Raw genomic sequence first — 13,299 nt, forward strand, 5'->3', positions numbered from 1 at the left:
CCTGAAGCTCATCATCTGCCTGGTTTGACATCCATCTTACTCATAAGACCATAAGACATAGGAGCAGAATTAAGCCACTCAGCCCATCAGGTCTGCTCTGCCATTCAATCATGGCTGATATTTTTCTCATCCCCATTCTCCTGCCTTTTCCCCATAACCCCTGATCCCCTTATTAATCAAGAACCTATCTATCTCTATCTTAAAGACACTCAATGATCTGGCATCCACAGCTTCTGCGGCAAAGAGTTCCACAGATTCACCACTCTCTGGCTGAAGAAATTCCTCCTCACCTCTGTTTTAAAGGATCGTTCCTTTAGCCTGAGGTTGTGCCCTCCGGTTCTAGTTTTTCCTACTAGTGGAAACATCCTCTCCACGTCCACTCTATCCAGGCCTCACAGTACCCTGTAAGTTTCAATAAGATCCTCCCTCATCCTTCTAAACTCCAACGATTACAGACCCAGAGTCCTCAACCGTTCCTCATACGACAAACTCTTCATTCCAGGGATCATTCTTGTGAACCTCCTCTGGGACCCTTTCCAAAGCCAGCACTTCCTTCTTTAGACGCGGAGCCCAAAACTGCTCACAAAACTCCAAATGAGGTCTGACCAGAGCCTTATACAGCCTCAGAAGTACATCACTGCTCTTGTATTCTAGCCCTCTCGATATGAATGCTAACATTGCATTTGCCTTCCTAACTGCCGATTGAACCTGCACATTAACCTTAAGAAAATCTTGAACAAGGATGCCAAGTCCCTTTGTGTTTCTGATTTCCTAAGCATTTCCCCACTTAAAAAATAGTCTATGCCTCCATTCCTCGTTACCCACCTGGCCATTGTTAATATGGAAATCCAACCATGTCAAAGTGCACAGGGCTCTGCTGAGACTACACCTCAAGTACTGGGTCCAGTTTTATCACTGAGACACAAAGCTGATATTTAAGTGTTGGAGATGAGGACAGTAGGAGAGATTTGAGCTTTTCAGCCATAAAATAAGACATCTGAGAGGTGAAGAGATACCTTATAGAGTGTAAGAGATGTAAAGAAAAAGGTCATCTAGACTATTACTTTGAATAAAACTACAAAAGCTCATATAGGCACACGATAAGAGGAGGAGTCAGCTCTTGGTGACATTCGATTAAATAGTGCAGAGCTGGGCAGAGAGGTGGCAAATGGAGTTTAATGCGGAAAAATGTGAGGTGATTCACTTTGGAAGGAGTAACAGGGATACAGAGTACTGGGCTAATGGTAAGATACTTGGTAGTGTGGATGAACAGAGGGATCTGGGTGTCCATGTGCATAGATCCCTGAAAGTTGGCACCCAGGTTGATAGGGTTGTTAAGAAGGCGTACAGTGTGTTAGCTTTTATTGGTAGAGCCATGATGTCATGTTGCAGCTGTACAAAACTCTGGTGCGGCCGCACTTGGAGTATTGCATACAGTTCTGGTCGCCGCATTATAGGAAAGATGTGGAAGTATTGGAAAGGGTGCAGAGGAGATTTACCAGAATGTTACCTGGTATGGTGGGAAGATCGTATGAGGAAAGGCTGAGGGACTTGAGGTTGTTTTTGTTAGAGAGAAGAAGGTTAAGAGGTGACTTAATAGAGGCATACAAGATGATCAGAGGATTAGATAGGGTGGATAGTGAGAGCCTTTTTCCTCGGATGGTGATGGCTAACACAAGGGGACATAGCTTTAAATTGAGGGGTGGGAGATATAGGACAGATGTTAGAGGTAGGTTCATTACTCAGAGAGTAGTAAGGGCGTGGAATGCCCTGCCTGCAGCAGTAGTGGACTCGTCAACATTAAGAGCATTCAAATGGTTATTGGATAAACATATGGATGATATTGGAATAGTGTAGATTAGAGAGGCTTTAAATTGGTTTCACTGGTCGGCGCAACATCGAGGGCCGAAGAGCCTGTACTGCGCTGTAATGTTCTATGTTCTATACCTCAATTCCATTCATCCACCATTGTTCCATATCGCTTGATGCTCTCACCTCTATTTGTCTTGAAAATGTCAATGAACACCCCTCCCTTTTCCCAGTCTTGACAATTCTTAGAATCTTAGAAACCCTACAGCACAGAAAGAGGCCATTCAGCCTATCGGGTCTGCACCGACCACAATCCCACCCAGGCCCTACCCCCATGTCCCTACATATTTACCAACTAATCCTTCTAACCTACGCATCCCAGGACACTAAGGGCAATTTTAGCATGGCCAATCAACCTAATCTTTGGACTGTGGGAGGAAACCGGAGCACCCGGAGGAAACCCACGCAGACACGAGTAGAATGTGCAAACTCCACACAGACAGTGACCCAAGCCGGGAATCGAACCCAGGTCCCTGGAGCTGTGAAGCAGCAGTGCTAACCACTGTGCGACCGTGCCGCCAATTATTTAAGAGAGTTCTAGTTCTCTACTATCCATTTCACTATGCCTAACCTATCGACTCTGTTTAACTGTTTAAGGACTGTGGTTAAATCTTCACTCAATCTCTTATACTTAAGAGAACACGAGCCATATTTTTTTTGCAACCAGTCTTTATAATTTATTGCATTATCCACCTCATTGTCTTGCTCAATAGATCAAATTGGGGTCAAAAGCGAGAAACTTAGCATCAAAAGGCTCCTCATGCATGCAGAGGAAAAGCCAGTTGTGTTCTCGTCAGGCCAGATGAAGGGGAGGTGATGATATTATCACTAGACTATTGATCCAGAAACTCAGCTAATGTTCTGGGGACCTGGGTTTGAATCCCGCCACGACAGATGGTGGAATTTGAATCCAAATTTTAAAAATCTGGAATTAAGAATCTACTGATGACCATGAAACCATTGTCGATTGGGGTTGGAGTTTAAGAGCCGTGGGGTTATGCTGCAACTGTACAGGACCTTGGTGAGACCACATTTGGAATATTGTGTGCAGTTCTGGTCACCTCACTATAGGAAGGATGTGGAAGCGCTGGAGAGAGTGCAGAGGAGATTTACCAGGATGCTGCCTGGTTTGGAGGGTAGGTCTTATGAGGAAAGGTTGAGGGAGCTAGGGCTGTTCTCTCTGGAGCGGAGGAGGCTGAGGGGAGACTTAATAGAGGTTTATAAAATGATGAAGGGGATAGATAGAGTGAACGTTCAAAGACTATTTCCTCGGGTGGATGGAGCTATTACAAGGGGGCATAACTATAGAGTTCATGGTGGGAGATATAGGAAGGATATCAGAGGTAGGTTCTTTACGCAGAGAGTGGTTGGGGTGTGGAATGGACTGCCTGCAGTGATAGTGGAGTCAGACACTTTAGGAACATTTAAGCGGTTATTGGATAGGCACATGGAGCACACCAGGATGATAGGGAGTGGGATAGCTTGATCTTGGTTTCAGATAAAGCTCGGCACAACATCGTGGGCCGAAGGGCCTGTTCTGTGCTGTACTGTTCTCTGTTCTATGATTGTCAGAAAAACCCATCTGGTTCACTAATGTCCTTCAGGAAAGGAAATCTGCCATCCTTACCTGGTCTGGCCTGCATGTGATTCCAGATGGAGAAATGCTCACAAACAGGGCATACAGAGACACAAACTCAATTTACAGAATAATGATTGGAATGCAGTCTTTACAGATAATCAAGTCTTAAAGGTACAAACAATGTGAATGGAGGAAGCATTAAGCACAGGTTAAAAAGATGTGTATTGTCTCCAGACAGGACAGCCAGTGAAATTCTGCAAGTCCAGACAAGCAGCGCTCCGAAAGCTAGTGGCATTTGCTACCAAATAAACCTGTTGGACTTTAACCTGGTGTTGTTAAACTTCTTACTGTGTTTACCCCAGTCCAACGCCGGCATCTCCACATTGTGATTCCAGACGCATAGCAATCTGGTCGACTCTCAACTGCCCTCCAAGGGCAACTAGGGATGGGCAATAAATGCTAGCCAGCCAGCGACACCCATGTCCCACGAATTAATGAAACAGATGCGGCGGTTGTGCCATTTTTACCCCCTCTAACCACCCACTGCCCAATAGAAAATGGGTAGTTACTTGTCCACCGGGAATTCGGCATTCCAAATTTTAACCTGCTTTCCTGAACAGACAGCAAAGAGACTTGGGCCAAAGAGGCTCAAACGGGTAAAGTTGCCAACTTTTCCTGTGTTGCCAGGTGAAGCACTGTAAAGCTTAAGCCTCCGTTGCTGCAGAGGTAAGGCCTTCACGATACCTGATATCAGCCTGAGGTCCCTTGGCCAGATGAGTATCTGGGCAGGATGCCCAACAGTGAAAGGAGCATGGGATTCAGTTCTGGAGCTGCAGCTGAGTTTCCACCTCGCCTCACTACCTTAATTCAACACAGGCCCAACGATCCAAACTAGGCCCCCAAGTCCTGTATCGCCGAATCCTTCAAACTAATTCCCACCTTCACTTTATTGGACAAACCAGACAGCATGAAGAAACAGTGTGTTAAATTCAGAATATCTTTTTTTTATTATTTTTTCTCAATTAACATTATATTACAGGACAGAAAGACACTGAATCCACAGCTTTTTGGGAACTGTACCTAAACATCCATTGGCTTAAAATTCACAGACAGAAGAGATTTTATTTTTAAAATTCTCTTGCTTCATGTACAGAAAGAAAGTACCGTATAACTCGCACCAAGAATAATTATTGCTTTTTCCAGAGAGTTGGGTGAGTGTTGAGGAAGAACACAGCTTTCAACTCACTGCCAGGCACTCTGCACCTCCAACACACTTAAATACCCTGTTTTACATGTTTCTCATCATTATAACCTGTGCAGGAATGAATAAGGAATTATATCCTAGCTTACCCATTAACAGGAAAATACTTCTCCAAAAAAATAAGAAAACGGGAAGACTAAACCCTATTTACAAGGAAGTAAACACATGTTTTTAAAAAGGATTTGAAGGTTGCACCATATTTACATTACCCATCATTAAATTACACATAAATAAATATCTACATTCAGAACATTGGTCCCTTATTACCCTATTTACCCTGTGGAGGAAACTTTCCCACCATTTAGAGAAGAACAACTAAGTTGCTGGCTGCCTGGTGACCACAGACACGCACACGCCCAGCTTTTCAAGTAGATTTGGAGTAGACCAAAGACGGTTCTTTGGACCTCAACAGGTCACCTGCCCGGGTCAAGGTCAGACGGGAAAAGTGAAGATGGTACACACAGCCTTCCAGTGTAAATGTTGCAGAGGTCAGTCGCTGTCATGTTTAGTGCTGGCTGGAAAACCTGTGACCCCGCCCCCCCCATTTCCCCCTCCCCATGTGATGATCCCCTTGCCCTATTGGTTTAGAATGATCAGCCTGAGTTCCAGCCGGTCAGTCTTAAAAAAAAAGGGGAGGGGAGAAGTAATGATCACCCTGTCTCCGAAACTGGGTTGAAGGAGACTCTATGCAAAGGTTTAAGATGCTTGTCTAATATTCCTCCCTGAGTTCTTCTCTCCCACAGGTGCTAGTCCTTTTTTAAAAATAAACTGCCCGTATTCTCCACGAGAATAACTGAGAGGAATTTCAGACAAAACTGCCGAGGGTTAATCCAGTGCCCCTTTTAATTGCACCCTCTCGGCCCACAGTACAGGGGTGTAGGTGAGAGGACAATGGATACCACCTCCACTCTCCCCTCACCACCGAGCTGTGCACTCGGGGCATCACCGAGTCACAGTGCCCCCTCTGTCTGGGTGCTCTCAATTCTTTAGATGGGATTAATAGTTAGATTTTTAAGATTTAAGCAGCATGTTACACAGAGGACATGTATTGAAAATCACAAAAATAAAATACTTTATAAAATGACAGGAAAGCCCAGAAACTCCTGTTGTCATTAGTAGACGGGCATGGGTTTAATCAATGTTTGTATAACATCCCTCAGTTGACTATTTTAACCAGCCTTCGGCCAGTTTGTTTTAACAGGTTACTGCCCAGTTTGAACCCGTCAGACGCAGGGCTTATCCCCACTATTTGCAGCTGTAATTTCTAGGCTCAGGTATCTTGATTTTTTTAATGATTTCCGAGCCTGCTCTCACTTGTGGAGTAAGTGTAATATGAGGAAGATTATGCTGGTATGTGGGGTTGTCACTCTGACGCCCTGTACGCAGACTTGAGCATTTCACACAGTTAGCCCAGGCAGACTTTCCAAATCAATCAGAGCTTCATTTAACTTTTAAAAAGGTGTTCAGTTGAGCTTGCTTCAAATGGGGCTATCTCACCAGCGAGCCGAAACAGGATGGAACTGGGGCGAATGAATGCTTTGTCTGTATGGAATCCCAGTTCAATAATAACGCAAGTCTGAAATGTACTCAAGAGCTGACAGAACCTCATCAGCCTCCCACACTCCGACTCCCAATGATGGGCTGTGTGCGCAGTTAAGTTGTGAAAAAAGGATTGATTGAGTCCCTGAATAAAGCACAGCAGAAAGTTCTCCACAGGGTTTGTCTAAGCTCAGTGGCCTTTGCATTATGTCGTGAGGATAAAATGTGAGGAAGCATTGAAGATTAACCGCCTCCCCCACCCCGACCTCCCTCAGCTCCCCCCCGCCCCCCCTCCACCACCTCCCTGTTGTACCTGCATGGGTCACAGATTCAATTGACATTTCCACCAGGTTGATCCTGACTTCTGTCAAAAATACAAGTCCGACCTGCTCAATCTGCATCATCTACTTGCACGTTGACAGATGATTCGCTAGGTCTTTCGAGGTTATTCATTGGTAATCGAGAGCATGAAAATTATTGCCTCCTTTCCAGCATGTTCTGCGGACCAAGCTTCAGACTGACTGAAGTATTTGCTCGGTAACATCGATAGTGCGTTGATATCTGATCCAGTCTGAGATGGTCACCATGCGACAAAGTCTAAGTGTCGCTGCACTGGTATCCAAACTCCCCAGAATCAATGATCACTGGCGTCCATTGTCAGGCCTAGGGATCATTTGTATTCTTCCGATCCCTTGGCAGACTGGTATTTCCATTTTCCTTGAGCTCTCAGTTATGTTAGTCAGCTGTGGGATCTTTAGAGAGCTGCTTCGCTTGTTATCTAGTGAGAGACAGCAAAAATCGGTGATTGCAAATCAGCTATTCCAGCCTTCATAGTCAACTGAAAGGACTCCATTAATGTCAAAGGGCCTGAAGTTTCACGAAGCTAGTAATCCTGTGGTTTTTCTTCTCTTCTGTTGAAGATGCCCCTCTCACTAACTGTTGGCACGCATCTTGGTGCCAACACTCTGTGGGCACTCAGTGTGCTGAGCCTTTGGGGGGGGGGGGGGGGGTGGGTTTGGGTCTTTAGGGAGCTGGTGAAAAGCAATACTCTAGATACCATTGACACTGCAAAGGAGGCCAGACTGTTTCGTCAACTCTCACACTGGCCAATGTAAGCCCAGGGGCTCACTGGAAACCCACTGACATTCTGAAGGAGCTGCTTGTATTTGATATTTGGTACGTGAATGAAACGGTTGGTCACGAAGTAGTGCAGATTAATAGTCTTGCATTTCATGATGCACGGGAGGTATGAGCCAGCACCTCACCGCCAGGCGCCATTTTGTTTTTCTGTTCTTGTTGTTGTTGTTGGGTGTTGACCATGTTCAGGCTGTCCCAGATGCAAAGTGGGAGAGGGGTAAAATCCACCTGCTCATTTCCTGTGTTTCTCATCTTTGTCCCCTATTTTGTTGATGTTGTCCTGTAGGTTCTGGCCACTGCTGGTGGTCACATACATTTTGTCCAGGGCCTTCATTGCCTCGTTCAGGTAGTTCTGCAGTGAGGTCATGGCGGCGCAGATGGCTGGGCTCCCGAAGCCATGCGTGATGAGGCTGAAGTGGGTCAGGCAGCCCTGGATGCCAGGTTCCAGGATCGGGCCAGGCCGGGTGTTTCCCAAGGGAGATCGGTCTTGGGTCAGCATGTCAGTGAACTCCTTGAAGATTTGCCTGGAAAGAGAACAGAAAAAAAAGGTGTTCAATCTTACAAGGCCAGGCAGAATAGGAGAAGACGGCAGCGTGTTGGCAACGGACTGGGTTAATGGGTTCAAATCCTACCACGGCAGCCGGTGGAGTTTAAATTCAATTAATAAATCTGGAATATAAAACTAGTCCCAATATTGGTGACCATGAAATAACAATTGATTCTCGTAAAAACCCATCTGGTTCACAATGCCCAGTAGGGAAGGAAATCAGCTGTCCTTACCCAGTATGGCCTATATGTGACTCCAGAGCCACAGCAATGTGGTTGACTCTCAACTGCCCTCTGAAATGGCCCAGCAAACACCTCAGTTCAAGAGCAATTAGGGATAGGCAACAAATGCTGGCCTTGCCAGCGATGCCCACATCCCATCAAAGAAGAAATAAAAAAGACAGCACAAGGGGGAGTGTGTGTACAAACAGCACAACCCTGAAGGTACTCCAGAAGACATATTAGAGAATCCCATGCGAGGCTGCACAGGAATGCCTGGGTAGTTTAAACTTTCGATGGACCCTGTACCAGGAACCATCCGATACTCTGATTTAAACTGGAGATTTTGGATGATTCTGAATCTCTTAGCAGAATAATTACTCACAAAAAATTGGAAAGATTAAAACCAATTCCAACTCATAGAAACCCTACAGTACAGAAAGAGGCCATTCGGCCCATCGAGTCTGCACCGACCACAATCCCACCCAGGCCCTACCCCCATATCCCTAAATATTTTACCCACTAATCCCTCTAACCTACACATCTCAGGACACTAAGGGGCAATTTTTAGCATGGCCAATCAACCTAACCCGCACATCTTTGGACTGTGGGAGGAAACTGGAGCACCCGGAGGAAAGCCACGCAGACACGAGGAGAATGTGCAAACTCCACACAGACAGTGACCCAAGCTGGGAATCAAACCCAGGTCCCTGGAGCTGTGAAGCAGCAGTGCTAACCATTGTGCTACCGTGCCGTCCTCTGTAACTATGGTACTGAAAACCCTCCCAGACCCTCCCAACTATCCCCTTACCTCCCCCCCCGACCCCTCAACTATCTCCGCACACCTCCTACCTCCAACTAACCCCATCACCAACTGCCCAAACCTCACCTCCCCTTTCCCCAACCACCAACCCCCTTTGCTGAGCCCCCTGTTCCCATGCACCTATTTCCGTTACACATTTACCTTCTCCCTGGCTTCCCAAAGCAGCTGGGGCCTTTAAACATACCTACTCTATGATAGCTAGTGCCAAAAAAAGGGGGATGTGGCTTTAGCCCCCTCTCCCCCTCCCCCCCACCACTGTCCTAAGCGAGAAGGGCCTGGGAACCAGGAGCGCTGCACATTTCTCACCAGGCTTGGGTCGGAGGATCAGATGAGGAATGTCCACCTCCCGAGCTGGGTAAGTCAACAGCAGCACAGTGGCACTCCGATGGTGGCCACCACTCTACGCAAGGTTCTGGGCCATAGAACGGGCTGCACCGTAACAGGTCAATGCCAGTGTTTCAACTACACATGATATTTCTCCCACCTTGGTTTTCACATTCACTGCTCTAGATGTGAGTCCATTAATATTTCATAGAATCCCTACTGTGCATAAGGGGTCACTTGGCCCATTGAGTCTGCAACTCTGAGTATTTTACCCAGGCCCTCTCATCCACCCTACTCCCATAACCTTGTGCATTTACCACGGCCAATCCACCTAACCTGCACATCTTTGGAGCGTGGGAGGAAACCAGAGCACCCGGAGGAAACCCACGGAGACACGGGGAGAACATGCAAAGTTCACCCAAGGCTGGAATCAAACCAGGGTCCCTGAAGCTGTGAGACAGCAGTGCTAACCATTGTGCCACCATGCCACCCATTGATCTGAATGTGCGCAGAATATTCAAATATCAATCCTAAACTTGCTGTTGAACCAATCTCCCTGTCTAAATCTGGCAAATTAATATCCAAGCCTAACTTTATACCATCTTAATTACTTTGATAAGATCATGAGGGAAGAATGATGGATTAACCTGTTTCCATTGGTTCCAGCAAAGGCAACACATAAACCTTGTGCTGTCTGTCCATTGAATTGATTGCGGTGAGCAGCCAGGCCTGTTGAGTGACTATGTGCCTGAGTAGGGGACACAAAATCACAACAGACTAATTCAAGTTCAAGCCTGTACTTCTGAAAGGGGAGGTGATCAGATTTATCGTACAAGTGTCCTTGAGTCGGGAAATAGTGAACAATGGCAGAGGGTGGCTTCCAAGAGTTCTCTGACACAGCACTAGAGGCTTTGGTGCGGCAAAATGGACAACATTGAAGAGGTCTTCTAACCAATGAGAGCTAGAAGACCCTACAGACAAATTCTGAGAAAGTAATGGGAGCAGACGGTGTACGGTCTGGACCCAAGGACCTGGAAGTGTTGGAAGACGTTTAGTGACCTCACATGATCGGTCAAGAAATGTATCTCCAAATTCTATATCTCACCAACTGCACCATGAAACCACCCATTCACCAATGCAGCACAGTCTCTACCTCTCACCCGTCAACAATCTCCATCAATCATAAATTATAGTGAGCATTCACCTCACCCTCACACACTTAGAACAGCTCTGCAGGCATTTCACTATTGTGTACTATTCAACCATGACAGCCTCATCACTGAAACAAAATGTATGCACCACAATCATTGGTACACTCTGTCCTTGCGGGACAAGGTGCCACACATACCAAAAGGTAACATCAGCTAATGGGTGAGTACCAGGCCTGAGTACCTGCCAATTACCTGGCTCATAACTCAAGTACTTGTGGGTAGTATGCACCAAATGAGAGCCGTGGTGCAACACGTGGGTGATTTTCCCATCGCGACCCGTAAATTTTCTGGCGGAGTGGGTCAAGAGGTGTACATGTCGGCCATTTTGCAGGATTTGCGTAAGCTTTCCCGACGCATGCGTGTCTCCCAGAGCCGGAGAACAGGCACAGTCAAGACTATGCTGGAAACCTCTCTGGGAAGAGAGATAACTAACTTTAATCTGTTTGAAATGTATTTTTAATCTATTTTAAATGTCGTTATCAGGCCCGAAAGCATCTCCCACCCCGTCAGGAGTACTTCACTCCAGCGGGGTTTAGAGTAGCTCCCCACATTTGGGGAACTAGCGGGAGATCCCGCTGGAGTGAAGGGGAGCAATCCCCAGGGAGTCGGACAGTGGGGGGAGGGGGGATACCCCCTGGGCATGGGCACCCTGGCAGTGCCAGCCTGTGCCCTGGCACTGCCCAAGGGGCAAAGTGCCCATGCCCGGGGGCACCTCGGCACTGCTCACCAGGCATCAGGCGGTGCCAGGGGGGTGGGGCCTATTGTGGGCAGGGCCTAGAGGGCGATCGGTGGGGGGCCCCGCTGCCACTCTGCATGGGAGAATCACCCAGAAAGCCCTTGGGGCTTTTAAGCAACACATCCACTATCTGGACTGTCCTAGAAGAGCCGTGCAGTACTATCCAAAGCATATGTCACAATTTATCATGATGTTCTGTGTCTGGCATTTCCTCACCTTCATGAGGACACAGCCATTGCCACCAGGTATATGGAAGTAGCTGGTGAGGATGAAGGGAAGAGCCACATAGGCTTTCTGGCCAGGTTTTCCATGATCAGCTGATCTGACTGTGGTGCTAGTAATCACAATCCCCAATTCAACTCCAGTCCCACACCGTCCCAACGGGGATGGTAACAACAGCACCCAAAACTGCAAGCAAGTGTGGCAAACTCAACCCTTGAAGTGAGAACCAAGGTTTTCACCACCTGACAGACTCTTTATAGAACTGAAAACAGAAAATGCTGCTAAAACTCAGCTGGTCTGGCAGCATCTGTGGAGAAAGAAACACAGTTAAAGTTTCCAAGTCCGTATGACTCTTCTTCAAACTGTAGTCTACTCCTTGTAGACTTTGCCAACTTTAACTGGAGTACAAACCCCCAAACACTTGTTCTAACTCAGCAAACAGCCAGTAACCTGAACATAGGAAGTTGGAGTGAAGTAGGCCATTCGGCCCTTCCAGCCCACTCCGCTATTTAACATGATACTGGCTGATCTTATCCTGGTCTCAACTCCACTTTCCTGCTTGTTCCCCATCACCCTTTATCCCACTTTTCTTCAGAAACATTTCTATTTCTTTCTTGATTCTGCCTCCGTTGCCCTCTGGGGCAGTGAGTTCCACAGATTCACAACCCTCAGAGTAGTTTCTCCTCATCTCAGTTTTGAACCCCTCTATATCTACAACCGCTTGTTCTGGACTGTCCCACAAGGGGGAACATCAATTCAATGTCCATCTTATCAATCTCCTTTAGCATTTTATATACCTTGATCAGATTCCCCCCTCGTCCTTCTGATCTCCAGCAAGTAAGCCCGAGCTATAGTTGATAATTGCTTGAAATAACAATTAGTGGGGGGAAAAGGAACAAAATATAACACTGAGCCACTTATGGAGATATAGGTCAGGTGACCAAAATCTTGGTCAAAGAGGTAGGTTTTAATAAGTGTCTTAAAGGAGGGAAGTGAGGCAGAGGCTGAGAGGTTTAGGGAGGGAATTGCAGAGCTGGAGTCCCAGGCAGCTTAAGGCACTAATTTTGGCCTCTCTGCATTCCCAATTTTAATTGGTCCGGCAGTAGAGGGACACAGAGATCTCGGAGGGTTGTGGGGCTGGAGGTGATGATAGAACAGGGTTGAGGCCATGGAGGGATTTGAAAACAAGGATGAAAAATTTAAAATCAAGATGTTGTTTGACCAGAAGTCAAGGGTCACAGGGTGATTGGAGAGTGGGAATTGCTGCGAGTTGAGACATGGGCTGCAGAGGTTTGGATGACCTCAAATTTACAGAAGGTAGAATGTGGGAGAGCAGCCAGGAGGGTATTGGAGCATTCGAGTCTAGCGTAAGGAAGGCACGGATGAGAGTTTCAGCAGCAGATGAGAAACGAGGTCAAGGCGAGAGATGTTACAGAGGTGAAAATAAGAACAAAGAACAAAGAACAATACAGCACAGGAACAGGCCCTTCGGCCCTCCAAGCCCGCGCCGCTCCCTGGTCCAAACTAGACCATTCTTTTGTATCCCTCCATTCCCACTCCGTTCATGTGGCTATCTAGATAAGTCTTAAACGTTCCCAGTGTGTCCGCCTCCACCACCTTGCCCGGCAGCGCATTCCAGGCCCCCACCACCCTCTGTGTAAAATACGTCCTTCTGATATCAGTGTTAAACCTCCCCCCCTTCACCTTGAACCTATGACCCCTCGTGAACGTCACCACCGACCTGGGAAAAAGCTTCCCACCGTTCACCCTATTTATGATTTTCATAATTTTATACACCTCTATTAGGTCACCCCTCATCCTCCGTCTTTCCAG

The 13,299-nt window shown here is 46.9% G+C and overlaps 1 protein-coding gene across 1 annotated transcript in view; it reads right to left on the reverse strand.

The window, feature by feature from the left end:
* Window positions 1-7,253: 7,253 nt before the first annotated feature.
* The window catches only part of tfap2c (transcription factor AP-2 gamma (activating enhancer binding protein 2 gamma)), an 83,092-nt gene continuing 77,046 nt past the window's right edge, over window positions 7,254-13,299 (reverse strand). Inside the window, exon 7 of the mRNA XM_078236305.1 lies at window positions 7,254-7,909. Coding sequence (XP_078092431.1) covers window positions 7,618-7,909 — 292 coding nt within the window. The 3' untranslated portion in view covers window positions 7,254-7,617. The remainder of the gene's footprint in view (window positions 7,910-13,299) is intronic.

Source organism: Mustelus asterias, chromosome 20 (assembly GCF_964213995.1).
Source record: "Mustelus asterias chromosome 20, sMusAst1.hap1.1, whole genome shotgun sequence".
In the NCBI taxonomy this organism is placed as follows: Eukaryota; Metazoa; Chordata; class Chondrichthyes; order Carcharhiniformes; family Triakidae; genus Mustelus; species Mustelus asterias.